The sequence below is a fragment of the Lissotriton helveticus genome, chromosome 11 (genome assembly GCF_964261635.1).
Source record: "Lissotriton helveticus chromosome 11, aLisHel1.1, whole genome shotgun sequence".
NCBI classification, from domain to species: Eukaryota; Metazoa; Chordata; class Amphibia; order Caudata; family Salamandridae; genus Lissotriton; species Lissotriton helveticus.
The window spans coordinates 195,381,199-195,397,031 of record NC_136072.1 but is presented as its reverse complement, the minus strand read 5'-3'; the positions used below and the strand labels follow the sequence as shown (position 1 = coordinate 195,397,031).

General features: G+C 42.7%; 1 protein-coding gene across 1 annotated transcript in view; it reads right to left on the bottom strand.

The window, feature by feature from the left end:
- Positions 1 to 1,284: 1,284 nt before the first annotated feature.
- Positions 1,285 to 15,833, bottom strand: part of LOC144792162 (retinoic acid receptor responder protein 1-like) — a 69,327-nt gene continuing 54,778 nt past the window's right edge. Inside the window, exons 4-6 of the mRNA XM_078667055.1 lie at positions 11,497 to 11,633; positions 3,046 to 3,108; positions 1,285 to 2,956 (exon numbers count right to left, since the gene is read on the bottom strand). Coding sequence (XP_078523181.1) covers positions 2,801 to 2,956; positions 3,046 to 3,108; positions 11,497 to 11,633 — 356 coding nt within the window. The 3' untranslated portion in view covers positions 1,285 to 2,800. The remainder of the gene's footprint in view (positions 2,957 to 3,045; positions 3,109 to 11,496; positions 11,634 to 15,833) is intronic.

Genomic DNA, 15,833 nt, shown 5'->3' with positions numbered 1-15,833 from the left:
ACTGCACGTTGTGTATTTCTTTGGGTATGCATGAGAGTCCAAGCCAAAGGTTCTAGATCTGTTACCATGATTCCCTGGGGAGTCAGAATTGTCATGTTCTGAGGTTCCATTGTCCAACTGTTACCTGTTAGGTTTGGGGGTACAGATGGTACACTGTGGGCTGGCAGGACTTAGACCAACCTACCCTGAGGGTGTGCACATAATCAGTCTGGCAAAATCTTGATGTTTAAGTTGTCTAATAAATGTGCAGTTTTACTTGGGAAAAGTACAAGCCATGCAACATCATTACCCATACTTTATTGCTTTTTCATGAAAACATTGGGGGGGGTCCTAAAAACAACCCTTATCTCACAAACTACACACATTCCAAATTAGTATTTGCTATTTTAAACTCTATGGAACTCAAGGCAGTTCATTAGTCTGAAGATTATCTTGTCACTGAAGCAAAGGATCCATGTCGAATCACTCCCCTCATCCTTTATTGCCTCTCTTAATGTTCCAAATGTGCTGTGTCTTCTCCAAGTGTCAATCAGTCTTTATGCTGCTACAAAAAGCTGAAACAAGTTCTGGCTTTGTTGAAAACCACCTGGGTCACAAATGTACATATCCAGTTCGGATTTCTGGTAGCAGTTCTCTGTTGTACATATAGTTTGGTCTGCTCTAAAAGTACCTGTAATATATGAATTCTAAATAAAGAGCAGCACAGGGCATGACTGACACATAAATAACTAAGTAAATGTGAGGGTGCTGCAAATAAACCAGGGACCAAAATCCAACACTGCATAACCTCAAGTAGAAGAAGAGTGGCATCTACTGAACAGGATCATTACACAACAATTGTAGCTCTTAACAACCCCTATTTACTCCATTGCCTCAGACATTAGCATTCCCATTGACACCAGCTCCTTCTCTTGGACGAATACCACTTTTCTTTTAAAGAGTGCAGCATTGCCTCTGCATTTTATTGATCGTTGTGTCTTGGTTACAGTTGAGAATGGAAATGTGAGTCGAAATTTGTACTATTTCCCAACATTTACAGCTCGAACGACTCCTCCTTAGTATGATGAAGAAGCAATCCACATTAAAGACACTGGAAAGTTTGTTAGGCACACTCAGTAATGTTTATGTGCATTACACTGACATTTTAACTAGTAAAACCTTGCCTAACATTTTTTGGAGAGACACTTCAAATGAAACCCTACTCACCATCCTTGTACAAAAGGCAACACAGAGCTTATTTTTATGTAATCCACCAATAATATGACATCACGGAGATCAACGGAGTTGATTGAATTATAATTTATTGGCTTTACAAAGTGCTGACTGGTTCTCAGTGCGGTATAATGGACACATAAAACACAGTAAAGGTTGTATGACGTGATGGAATAAAGTAGGCAGTTTTCAATGATCCATGACATATTTCAGTGTTGGTGGACATAGTCCAAGGAGAAATACACTTCCTGACTCACAAATTCTTGCTCTGGAAGTCTAAGGATGAACAATTGTGGGTGCACATAGTACCAAATAAAACAGTCTGGACTGAAGACATAACATACACATATATCCATAGACTGACAATGATAGAGGCGGAGTGTGGGATCAGAAACCCTTTATCAGAATGACATAATTATCCTCTACAAAGATGGCGCCCCACTGGAGTTAGTGATAGAAAATCTACAACTGTGGGGAAAATATATTTGTAAACGATATTCAGGACATGATATTTATGTTGAGCAATATTTCTTTATACAACACTCTGACATACAACCAGAAGTGTGCGTGTGTGTGTGTGTGTGGGGGGGGGTGTTATAGAACAAGAAGCAGAGAAAGGCAGGGAAGAATAGATTGAGTCAATTAAATAAGTGGCACTATTCTAGCATAATATAGACCCTGACGAACAAGGATAGAAACCTGCTGAGGAACCCCTTTGGAGCCATGGAACATTGGTATGGTTGTTTGAGTGACGCCAAGTAGAAATAAAAGACTGCCGATCTTCATTCCTTTCTCAGCACCATCCAACGGGTTATTCTCATATTTTAAAATGCGTAGAGCCAATGGCGGGCATTGTGATACCTCAACTTGAGAATGGGTCATCGAAGCATAGAATGGAGTGGAGGCTGTAACTCTAAACAGAGCTCAGGTCGTCTTATAAGAAGACCTATGTTTATAGTTGATTCACAATAGTGTATGTTCACCACAGCTCAAGCCACCATATGTTATCTGCTTCCAAGAAATAAAGTTGGAGCTTGAAAATATATTGGATTGGCTTTTTGGGAAACATTTTATCCTACGATTGTACTAAGAGTAACCAACATGGATCACATAGTTTATATTTATTCACAAAAATGTGTTGTAGCACATTCATCTTTTTTTAAAAGTGAGACAAAGTATCTCTTGTTAAGCAGTTATTGATGACGGTCTCTTTACTTTCCATTTCTGTTACAATAAGGCATTCTTAGTTCAGGAGTGCAATGAGATATTAACATGCTAGAAAGATTTTCTACATACCTTCTTGTGAAATTGGCATGCACTTTTACTGCTTTGTAATTCAACTTTGTGTTGAAAGGTCTTCGTATATTCAGCCTTTACCTTTCGTATTCAAATTCCAAATATTTACCAAATATTACATAAATATAATTTTTTTGCATAGTCAAACATCTGGATTGATCATTGCATTATGATATATCTCCAGGAACTGCAGCAATGCCGATTTGCTATTCTGTTGATATATAATCAGTCCTCTGTTATTTAGCATATATATATATTAGTCTCCCAATTGCCCCAAACCCAAAAATTGTGACTAAAAATTTCCATAAAAAGCTGATCCTTCTTCTGATTGTGACCCCGTGCTTCCTTCTTCAGAACCTTCACTGTGCAACACTGGGAAACACTCGTACTTCACCTTCAGAGGCACACCGGGGTACCACATCACACGAATGTGGCATGGAACTATTTCCTTTGAAAACAAAATAAAAAAAGTTGCTCTCCCATTTGTAACAGCAAGAGTCTGCAAAGGTAACATTAGGATTCAAACTATTATCTCACCTCTGTTGGAATTTCGTGAAGGAGGATATTGTAATCAAAGTCAATGAAGTCATCTCTTCTCGCCTAGGGGAAATAGCAATTTGTTAAATAATAATTTCGATAATTTATGACATTTCTACTTTGTGAGGCATTCCAAAGACACCAGTAGTGCATGTAAAGAAAATGTGGAACCTTTAGCATTTGTGCACCGACAGTACAGTCCTGATAACACTATTCAGATTCATCTTTGCCACAATTGTTGTTGTCATGCCTTCTTTCCCCAAGACAAAACTATGTTGTAATCCTCAACTACAGTTTTCTATGGAATAAATAGAAGTGAAGTGTAAAGATGTTTGTGAGCAGTTCCAATGGGACTTAAACACTAAGGACATTGTTTTACTCAGTGTCCAGCATGAGTAGGCCTGGGTGGAGTTCGCGGAGTTCGCGGAGTTTTACTCCGCAGAACGCAAAAAAGTGCTGGAAAAACTCCACCGTGCTCCGCGGATTTTCGCCAGTGGCAGAGTATGTTAAATTGCTTTGCTGGAACTGATTTTATGCGCCGGGTGCTTGTCCCACGCTGTAAAATCAGCACGAACGGTACTATGCATCGCGCCAGAGGGTGCTGCTGATTTCTGCCGCTTGAGTAGACATTCTATTTAAGCAGCAGCTTCCTCAACACGAACAGATTTCTCAACACGAGCGGTCACAACCTGATGCGACCGAGGGTGTGGCGAAATCTCATTGGCGTGATTTTTACTCGCAATCGCTGACCAACTTAACGTTGGTGAGCTGCTCAAGACAAAAAACTCCATGTCACTACACAGAGTTTTCGGAACTCTGCACAGAGCGCGGAGTAGTCAAAACTCAGTGAACTCGGCCAACGGAGTGGAACTCTTCGCCCACCCCTAATCATGAGTAGATCATGGCCTTAAAATTGTCCAGACCAACACCAACATTGTAGGCAGGAAAAACAGAACCAGAAACCAGAGAAACACACCTGAAAGTCAAATGTAAACAACTAGGGTCCTGTGCTGGCTGGCAGCCTTAACGATTTCAAATGATGGTTGTTTTAATGAACTCTGATCTGTCTCTCGCTGTAGAGCATAATGGTTGTCTTCCATGAAACCCACCAACATAATGATGCAACAATCCTCTGGATTTAACTCACTCTGGTGATACATCAAAATGCAGAACCATCATGGTGAAAGGTACATTTAATGATAATCAAGGCATTTTGGTCACAATGTATAATCGTGATATCGAATCGCAGGTTTGGGATAATGTTAATGAAAAACTCTTGAAAAGTTTTCACATTTCCTAAAAAGAAAAAAATTATAAGGGCATGCGTTTTAGGGTAAATCAGAAAAAACACCAGTTGCAGTGGCTTTTTCTCATACTTAATGTAAAACATATTGGGCCCAAACATCAAGAGTGGTATGAGGCCAGAGAGAGGAAATAAAGCAAGAAAAATGTAAGTAGGGTTGGGAAAGGGTGCGCAGGGGCAAGGAGTACATAAGAATGGTTGAGTGTAAGGGAAAATAATAAAAAGAAACAATATTAATAAATGCCAAAAGAGCAACAAGTGAATACAGTTTTGGATGAGAAAGCAAGGAGGTGGAGTGAAGAAGGATGCTGGTTCACCCCATTCTGATAAGCAAAAAGGACGAGCAGTGATGTGAAGGAAATGGCTATTGTGGACCCAGGGTAGAATGATCAGAAGGTGGTTCTATATTCTGTTTGGTAAATCCAAAAAAGAAAAGAAGGAGGAGGGGGAAGAAGTAGTTAAAAAAATCTGTCAAGAAAGAAAAAGGGAAAAAACATCTCGAGGAAACATTTTATGATATGACAGGCATTAACTATGAAAAATTGTTTACATGGTAATTGTTAGTCATATTGAAAAGGCTTAGGATTGTGGTACCACAATCATTCATATTGAAAAATGTAGGATTGTGGTGATACACAAAGTTTCCCCTAAATGGGATTCCACAAGCTTGGCTCCAATAACAAACATCTACAAGCAGCCTAGCATCCCCAGAAAATGTTACAGGAAGCAGCCACGGCTGCTGCAGTTAAGAGTGGTGAGGCCAGGTGGGGGGAGGGGGTGGGGGGTGGGGGGTGGGGGGATTTCGAGAGACAACCACGAGGGAAAATAAATAAATATTTATTTCTTTTTCCCTCATGGTCGTGTCTCAAAATCCCCCCTACCCAGCCCCACTGCCTCACCATTCTTACCTGCAGCAGCCGCGGAAGACGTAAAGCATGTAGAACACATGAAGACGTCACCTTCACACAATACTTCTGCAGGACCTCAACCACTGCTAGAATTAAATAGGGGCTGATAGCCTAAGGACAATGCCAGGGTGAGATGATCCCATCCTAAACATGAGCCTCCACAGAGCAACCTAACCAACAACAGACAAGAATGCACATGCATACTACCTCTACACTGAAACCCAAAAATCATCAGTGGGGAATAACCACACCCTCCCCCACCATAACACAACATATCAAACTTAGTTGATCAGGTCGCAACAACTAGCAGAATATACAAAAGCCAATCATTCAAATCAGTGTGTGGAGCATTACCTAAAGTTTATATTGTATACATAAAATATCTTTGAATCATGTACAAGTAGAAACTCAATCATATACATTTTATAAGGACCTATATACTTTCAGAGATGAACCTCTGTCTGTCAGCCAGAAGAATTCCTGAATCGATAAGTCTTCCCTCTCTGAATGACATTACATGGGTGTTGCCTATTACCCTGAATGTTGTCAAAACCTCTGTACTAAGAGGTGGCCACCAGCAGACCAGCAAATGACTTTTACATGTCCTTCTGCAATCAATTGCAGCAGTTCTTGCTTACGTGTTTTGTCAGATCATTTTCTAGGGGCAGCTAACATCTTGCTTTTGAAAAATGTTATATGGGGCAGATGCAGCTTTTAAAAGCCATCATCATCCTTAAATTCTGATAAGATACTTGCAGGGATATTGGATACTAATTTGCTCCTTTATATTAGAACACTAAGGGGCAGATTTATGAGGCCCTTGCGCCACGTTTACGCCGCTGTTGCGTCACGCAAGGCGGCGTAAACGTGGCGCATCCCTACGAGGCATTTACAACGTGACGCATCTATGGAGATGCGTCACGGTGTAAGGCCCTGCGCCACATGAAACCTGCTTCAGGTTTCATGTAGGCGTTCCGGTGCAGGGGGGGCGTTCCGTCGCAGGAACGCCCCTGGAAAGTGACTCAGTGAAATCTACAAGATTTCACTGAGTCACTTTCTACGTCAATTCCTTACGCCTGCTTGAAGCAGGCGTAAGGGTGATGCACCATGCAATGTAGGGGTGGCCCCTGTGCATTGCAGGAGTCATGTCGCACTTGCGACATGGCTCCAGCAATGCGCCGCCCGTACGCCGAAAGATGCGTCACGCATCTTCCCTGCCTTGCACCATGGTGCGCCGCATTGTAAATGCGCCGCACCATGGGTGGCGGAGCTGCGGCGCACAGTGGCGCACATTAACTGGCGCAACCCTGGGGATGCGCCAGTTAACGTAAATCTGCCCCTTTGTCATTGAGATCAATCTGGTTTTGTCCCTGGCATGTTCAAGCATCCCTACCTTCATCAACTTTTTACATGAGAGGCCATGTATACCATGATCTCACTGTGGTTGCAGTGTACCTGGATATAGAGAATGTTGACTTTCAAGGTTATGGTGTCTGTGGGTGGTTCTCAGGAAAATGAGCATTGGGGATATCCTACTTGCTTTGTTGCAGGTTATGAATGTTTCCCATAAGGCGGGAGTGCCGACAAATTAGAACCCTTCCGTGTAGGAGGGCCCTTGGGATAAAGACAAACAATCTTAGACCACGGCCATACCATTCCGATAGGAGCTTATTACAAATACAGAAGATATGTTCTTTACATGAGGAACTCTGATGCTCAAACTCCATGGATTATCCCTGGTATAGCAATGTTTAGGAAACTGTCTAGACTGCATGTCATCAAGAGTAAGTCCAAGTTCTTCCCCCTCCGAACTAAGGCTGGGCTGACCAGGTTTCTTGTTTTTGCTGGTGTCCAAACGGGATAAAATATCTAGGAATCATTGTTTAGACTTATGTCAGAGCGATATTTGAAGAGAACCAAATCTGTACCCTACATGATGTTGAGGCAATGGTGGAGAGATGGCTTAAACCCCCACTGTTCTTATTCAAGAAGGTGTTCACTATTAAAGTAACAGCAATACCTATGCTACTGTTCATGGAGTTCTCAACTGAGCTTTCATCTCAATTCAAGCATTTGATATGCTACACTAGTGCCTTGTCCGTCTGCCGCGTGGGCTGTTTATATGAGTCCAGGCATGCTGACTAGTTTTTGTTTTATATGCAGTGTGCACTCTGTGTCCATGACAGGCACTTGTACTGGTTCATAGCTGCTGAACCCTGCTACATGTTGAGATTGATTAGGCAGCGGCTCGCAATTCCTCCTTTGCCAAATCATTGGTCAGATATATCTGGACTCTTCCTGGCACCCAACCAGTATTGGGTTCATGTCTGACATATTCAACGTTTCTGGAACAGCTCCGAAATACACCCGTCTGTAAAATGTTTTAGCTAAATGACGTTTTCATGACCAAAGTCAGAATGATTGAAAAAATGGCACCCTCCACTTATGAGGTCTATGAATATCACAGGATCAGTGACACATTTAATGAGCTTAAGTCATTTCTAAACGCAACCTTTGGCTGCTTCTACTGTGGTTCAACAAATTTTCCAAACTGTTGAATTCCCCAAACCTCTATCATAGTGAGGGGGTGAGTGGCGGATTTACTAGGCTGTGAGAGATAAGCCTGGAATGCTGACCTAGAGACCTGGAAAACATTTCTGGGATTTATCAAGGACATATCGCTAGGCTCTAGGCTTTTGATAATCGTTTTAAAAGATGTGTACTCTGGAAATTATTACACAACTTCAGGGATCCACAATGCAGAACTAGTATAAAGCTAACACAATCCGGCAATGCGGACTTTATACATATGGAGTGGAACGGTCTCTTCTTCTTGGGAAGGCACGGTTATGACCCTCTCTAAGGTGATAAATGTGCAGATCATGGCTCGCTCTCTTTGAGCTTCTGATACACTGATTTCGCAGGTTTGAGACATGTCCGACTTCAAGCTTAATGGAGGGTTCCCCCCTGATGGATGTTGCCCGTTCACACAAGGTATGAGGACTGAGTGGAAGATGGGTAGATCCCAGCGTAACTGAATTTGCCTAAAGCTAATGTTTCAAGGCTTAGGGTAGATCTGGGTGGCGGTCTAGCACAAGTTAGACAATGTTCACTGCTCAATAGGCTCAATATCCTTTTACTCAATGAGTTTGATTGATATTGAAGTCCATTCTGCCAGTCATAAAGGCAATATGTCGTGCAGTCACCTTGTAAGCTCCCTACTTAGCCTACAATACCTCTGTTAATTGTATATTAGTAGGAAGGATTAATACAGGAAATAAAATATTATTTATTTCCCCCTTGTTCTATCGCCCTCTTACTCCATATTTCTCTGTTTTAAGTTTTCTATTTCCTGCTCCAGGTCATAGTCTAATGATGAAAAATGAGCCCCAGTCCCAAAAAATGACTGCAGGTGCCTACCACCTGCAACCATTGGCACAATTTAGGCATTGTGCGCCAGGTTGGCAAAGGGTCTCCGCACTCGTGGTGAAGGCCCAGCAGTCATGGCAGGAGGCCCACACTCGTGGGGGGACCTCCGCAATGAGAAACTGCAATGCGGAGGTCCCGCCACTACTGCAGGGACCCCGCCACGACTGTGTGGCCCCACACCACAACTATGGGGCCTCCTCCACAAGTGTGGAGGCCCTTTGTGAATCAGTTCTTAACAGTCTTGATGTGCAATATCATAGAAACCGCGCATGCCTCAACAACGAAGTCCTAACAATGAATGCGCCTTAATCACACATTCCTTTCCCACGCATACCTTTACCATGCAATTTTGTTGTAAAGGCATGATTAGTAAAGGAATGCGTGGTTAAGAAGCATTTGTCCTAAAACTTCTCCTAGCCCTGAAAATTGATGAGCCCTTAAACAGGACCCTCCCTCCACTGATAGAGCGCCATGTTGTTTGAAAATGTAGGGGTGCATCATAACCACCCATAGTCAGCACCCGCATATTTAGAGGACCTTATTAATGTTTGGTTTTAGAACTGTAGGACTAATCGAGAGTGTTGCAGTATATAGAATCATGCTCATGTCATTTATTGATTAATGTAGTGCTTAACCGAGAGAAATAATGTTTTAAGTACTTTAGGATTAATTGCTGTGTATGTAATGTGCCTCGAGATTAAACGTGTCATATTAAAGTTGCACGTGTAGGTTGCTTGAAGAGAAATGTAATGCTTTAACGTGAGAGTAATGTTTGTTAACATAGAGAGTAATTTTAGGATTTATTAATGAAATGCCTATGTTGCTGTATCAGAAATGCATTAAAAAAGTAAAGACCTGAGAGAAGAAACGCAAGCAGAGGCCTAATTGTGGTTTTCTTAGCATGACTAGAAATGTTGGGCTGGGATATGTTCCTTGAGAAAAGCTTATGTTGCAGTTTAATTTCGAATTGTAACTTAGAGTCTGTAGAGGGATCGTTCTCATGCATTTCTTTTGCAGGTGCAAGGCCATTTAGCTCGTTAGGTAGAATGAGCCATTGTTTAGAAGTTAGATTGGTAGGAGTGAAGAGGAAGGGAATGTGCTGGCAGCTGCACTTGCAACATTTGGTGGAGAAGGTGCCTGGGATCCTAGGACACAGCAGCAGTTTTTGGAAGAAGAAGGTTCGACACTGGAAAAGTACGAGAGGCTGTATCTGCTGAAGAAGGAGTGTCATGGGCGTGCCGTTTATTTTGGGGATTTTGTATTAGGGAAAGTGCCCCGAGGGTGGAGAGTTAGTTCGGTCTTAGTGACGCTAGGGTTAGGGTCAGTTAGGTTTAGACTGGGTCCTGTCTAAGGCAGTCCAATTGGATGTGCAGTTAGACATGGGTCTTAGTTTGGACTAGGCAGGAGAAATTAAGTAGCATCTTAGAACGAGCTCAGTAGTTTAGGCTACTTGCCGGGAAAAAGCGAATGTTCTTCTTAGGGAGCCTTCACAGCTGACACCTTTTCTCTTGCCTTGAAGGTATGTTAAGTAGGGATGTCATTTTTAGAGTTAGTGTAGGGACAGACTAATCCTTTTCTTTCATTGGAACAGATGCAGTCGAGAGTTCCAGTGGGCACAGTGATTGCATGCCTGATGCTTCTAGAATTGACTTTGCTTTTTATTTTGAGTCGTCTTAGACTCTTGCGTAGGATTATGTTTGTATTAGTGCCAGTTTATTTCTTGAACCTCTTGCTGAGGTGCTTGCATGTTCAGTTATTTTTGGCTTTGTAATAAAATCTTAAACTTTTCCTTGGAGTCAGTGGAAATTAGACTAAAAATGTATTGATTTTTTAAATTTGGCAAAAGAGTATTAATTTTAAGAACTTCCTTCACACTTCCAAGCAGACTAAAGAGATCTGTCGACCTGGGGATTCCTCAGAGTGGTATCCCCAGGTCGACATGACATCCCACCATGAGCCCTAAAACTTGCCCCCACGTCTTAAAACCTACCCCGATCCCAGCCCCCGATCTTGAGCCCTAAAACTGCCCTAGCACTAAAAACTGTCTCTCCCCCACCCACCCCTGAGCCCTATATCACGGTCCCCATGTTGTAAAAACTGCCCTAAATCCCGGCCCCAAGCTCTATAAACTAACCCGAACCAGGCCCCCCACCCTGAGCCTTAAAAGCTGACCCCATCCCTGAAAACTACTGCCTACCCCCACCCTGAGCCCTAAAACCCGGCTCCCAGCCCTAAAATCTACGCTACCCAGAGCCCTAAATCCAGCCCTGAAAACTACACCCCCATCCTCCAAAACCCAGCCGCACTTGCCCGACCACGTCCCGGGGCCATTCCTGTTTCTCTCCCTGCCCATCTGTACATCTAGACCGCAAACTGCCTTAACTACGCACATGCGTAATTAAAGCATATGCGTAGTTAAGGCAAGCATGGTTCCGCTTGTGGGGATACGGCATGCATGGCTCAGCTCACATTCTGAAAGCCATTTCTCTTTTTGGGCGTTAGGTTGGGTTCCTGAGCAAAAGCGTTCAGATTATGTTTAACACTCCCACAGGTCTAATTCACCCAATGATATGTCTGCTATTGATATGACGTGTACCATTGATTCAGGAATGAATGAACGCTGCAACAAGTCAGATGATTATTTCTGCAAAATGAAAATTTTATTATTCATCACAACCAAACAAAACAGGGGTTCAACAAACTTGTTTTTTAGCATAACACTTTCTCTCATATCTGGTGATTTCATGTCAGATATTAACCCATCAAAAATATATGTGTAGCAAAAAATAATTCTAAGCCTCCGTTTCTTACCCATTGCTTAACACTCTTTATTTGAGCCATATTGTAATGCCGATTCTCAGTTGACTTTTCCCACATCACCAAACTGCTTCCAGCAAGGGCCAAGTCCCGCAGAGGCTCATGGGAAGGATCAACGTGCCCAAAACTGTCTGAAGGGGAGGAAATAAAAGAAGCATTGGTAAGGCGATTCTCATTTCGTCCTTTGTAGCGTGTTTTCAATTTCGAGCAGGTACAAATTGTACTTTATTGATGTCACGTGCAAAAACCTTCGAGATGCTTACAGCCTGATTCATCAAGCCGAATTGCGCTCGCAAAGGGCCAGATTCTGAGAATCTGGCCCATTGAGAGCGCAATTTTTGCATTTGGGATTCATCATCCCAAATGCAAAAATCGGTAATTGCTAATTCGCTAAATTGCGAGGAATTACATTTAAGGAATCTCTATTTGAGATTCCTTAAATGCAATTCATCAACCATTTTTAAATTGCTAATTCGCAATTTCGGGCCGCTATTTACCGAGAGGTCAGACCTCTTGGTAAATAGCAAAAACTTAGAAAAATGCTTTTAAAAGCATTTTTCTAAGTTGCATGTTGCACACACACATGTCCTTTGGACATGTGTGTGCGCAACACCAGTTTCAATTTGCATTTAAGGGGTACTACAGGGTGTCCTTTGGACACCCCTGGCAACCTTTAAATCGCTATCTTATTTGCGAGTAGCAAATTGCTAATCGCAAATAAGGAATACTCCCCATTCATTCCTATGGGCCTTTTGGCCCATAGGAATGAATGGGGAGTTATTCCTTATTTGCGATTAGCAATTTGCTACTCGCAAATAAGGAATGTGTAGGAATCGCTATTTATTTAGCAATTCCTACATGAATACCGTTTTGCGAGTCCTTAATAGCGATTCGCTATGAATCGCTATTAGGGGCTCGCAAAACGGCCCGTTGATAAATAAGGCTGTTAATTTGTTAGAAAGATGTTGAGAAAATTAACATGCCCTAAAGAGGAATCAGATTTCACGCTCCTTGCTAATGCATACATTTTAACTCTTAACCAGTTTTGGATGTAAAGTGAATTTAACCAAGACAAGTCGTGCGAGAGATGATAAAATAATTGGTCAATATTTAATTGGGTGGTGGAACTTAATCAGAGAAACTCTTGGCTCAGGCAGTGGAGGAGAAAGTATCTTTGTTTTGAGTCTGTACCTGTAACAAGAACTAAAATGTAAAACGCTGTTGTTTTGACTGGATTTCCGAAAATGACATTATTTCATTATACAACTTTGTGAAACGTTATGTTAAGGGATTCTATGTAGCACATTTGGTGTATTGTTTTTGCCAGTTTGATATCATATTGCCCACACAGATTGAGGTCTGCGATTTGAGGCTTTTCCCAGCTAAGGGTGTCTGAAGTGGGGAAGGGGATTAACAGGCCTATTTTTGTACCGATGACTGGTGGGTGATACTGTATGACTTGTCTGCACACTTTAATAGGGTAGACCAATTATTGGTTTTGCAATATCTGAGATGGTCGTTCTGACAGTCAAAAGACCATTACATTTGTTTAAAGGGACCATCCTATTAATCATGTGACGTTACACCTTAAAACCCCCAGGTGACGTCTTCAAAGAAAGCACATAGAGCCTTTCCTCATCTCCTAGAAGGTTGTCTGTGTAGTATCACAAAAGTCACCCATAAGTTCCATCCTCTTTAACATTTATCTGGTCTGTCTGGTTTAGTCCAATTCGAACTCTAAACCTAGAGTAGCATTTAAAGTCTTATGAGCCTTATTATGAGTTTGGCGATGCGAGAGCGGACCTCCCCACTCCCGCCACACCCATATTTGAACCGCCCTCCAGGTTAGGAGTTTTCACCTGTCTGAGGGGTTGTTCTTTGGCGTACCCACAGCAGTGCTTAAGAAAGATGGTCTGCTGCAGTCCAGTGGCGTAACAAAACTTGAGGGGGCCCCCCTGCAAAGCACATGGAGGGGGCCCCCCCAGGCGGCCTGGCCCACCACCTACCACTTTGCCCTACCACGCAGAAATCTAGTATATTTTGATTTGAAACCTTCAACAATGAAATACTTCTATATTGTCTCTCTACATTCTAATGAGAAAGTGGGAAACACTCTTAACATACAAGCTATGCCATCTGTAACACTACTGTCAAAAGCAGATTATTTAACTGAGGCAGCAATCAGAACAATGCCAGGGAGCGATCCTATTGTCTCAGGAACACTATGACTGAAGAACAAAGAACAACTATGAAGAATCTGAAATAGAATTGACATTAATGGACAATAACTTGAAACTTTGAAAGACAAACCCAAACCTGCAATTCCATAAAAACTCTACTGACAATATACATGAGAAGTACACAAGATATAACTCAGTATAGTGAAAACGTCAAGAGAAATAGACTGGCATTTTTCTTTTGGCAACCCTACTTTATATTCCTTTTGATGAAATACTTCCACACTATAGTTGTAAATGTAAATTTCAAATGTAAGGAATACGCAGAGTGGGGGATCAAGGGGTACTGGAACCAGAACAAAACTAAGCCTCAGGTAACCAGTTTACAAAGGTATGTAAATATGCAAATGGTCTCTGGCCTCGAGGGAGCTGCCTTCAACCCCCTTGCTGCTAGGCCTGGAAACTCAGGTCACCTGCACTCATCGCACGCGGCACACACTATTTAATTTATGAGGTAGGACTGTTATGAGGCAACTCACTGCAGCAAACAATGCTGGCGAGAGAGTGTAGTGCTGCCTGTGTGCGCTACAGCGCTGATGGGGCCCCCAGAGACTGGAAAATGGGGGCTGCTGGGGGCATAGCTGCCAAGGTTTCAGATTGCCATGTGCGACTGTTGTTGATGTATGTTGCATCCTCTGTCAGTAATCTCTGACATACAGAGATAATTACTTTTTCCAATAAAAACTTTATGGACTTAATCGAAATGTGAAACTGAGTTTTCTTTGCCAGGAGACAGTCACAGGAGCTATGTTAGTTTCTGTAGGCCCCTCTCTCAGAATACTGAGAATATATTGGGACCTCATTTTCACTGCAACACTGAGAACCTTCGCATTTTACCACAGTCCCAGATCTGATTGGGTCTCCCTTGGTGGCCAAAGGCAGAGCCTTTTCCTTCTCAAGTAAGATGGCCACCACATCTTTCACACTCTCAACAAAGATGATTACCATTTCACCTCTCTGGAGAATGGGTGTAGTCAAAAAATCGTTAATTCATGGAACCATGCTACAAATTCTTCCTTCTTACTCCACAATGTGTTGTCAATACAAAAATCCAAGATCTGGCAGTTTCAAAGTCTTGAAGTTTACTTAAAGGGAGAGGATAATCAGCGTACATTTCTCACCAGTGTTTCAAGGGTCATCTTACAGCGCCAGCGTGTTTTACACAAGTCCTCACAGCGCACACAAAATAGGACCACCGCAGCCTTCATCTTCTACTGAAGATGACCCACTGTGCAGATTAATTAAAGACTGACTAAGTTCTGCTAACTGACTCTTCTGAGGCAATAACTACAGCCTTCTAAGTAGCAGTAAAAGATGTCATTCCAGATCTTCCTTTCGGACACAAGTTCCTCAACCTAAACCATTCTTCATATAACATATTTTACAGCCTAGTAATAAAGGGGAGCACTGTGCCTCAATCATCAGTCGAATTACTGCTAAAAAGAATCCAGCTGTACCAATGCCGTGAGAAGAGAAATTATCACCTCGTCAATTTATGCCAGATCACCAATGAAGGACAAGACGTCACCAGACAATCCTCGTGAGGCCCATAGAGGGGGGCCAGGAACAGTTCACAGAAGGACCCCACACTTGACACCACAGGAAATATCTTCATCCAAAAGCAGCTTCACAAAACAACGGCGGAACCTGCAAATGAGGACACAATGTCCTACCGGCCCTGGCCCCGGACAGGGCTGAGAGGTCCAGAGGCGACTGTCCCGTCTACTGGAGAATGACTCTATGCACCTCAGTACGTCACTAGTGTAGCCACTAAAAAACACAGGGCGCATCCCTCTGCGGAAGCGCCTACTGTGTGATCTACGACTGTAGGTAAGGTCCTGTCTTCATTGTAGCCCCTAAAACAGCTGACCTCCGCTGAATGACCAGAGAAGAGGGACTGGCTGAGTGCTCCGGACTGGCCTCTCAAGCAAGGTGAACTGTCGACCTCAATGTATTGTTCTTAGAAGGAGCAGGGAGTTGTGTGCGTTGCTTTGACTCCTCTTGGACTGAAAAGCATGGACATATCTTACAGCTTGCCAGGGGTAGCTTCTGCGACACCTGGCTAGCCCCTTGCGACCCCTGGCACTGCCTTTG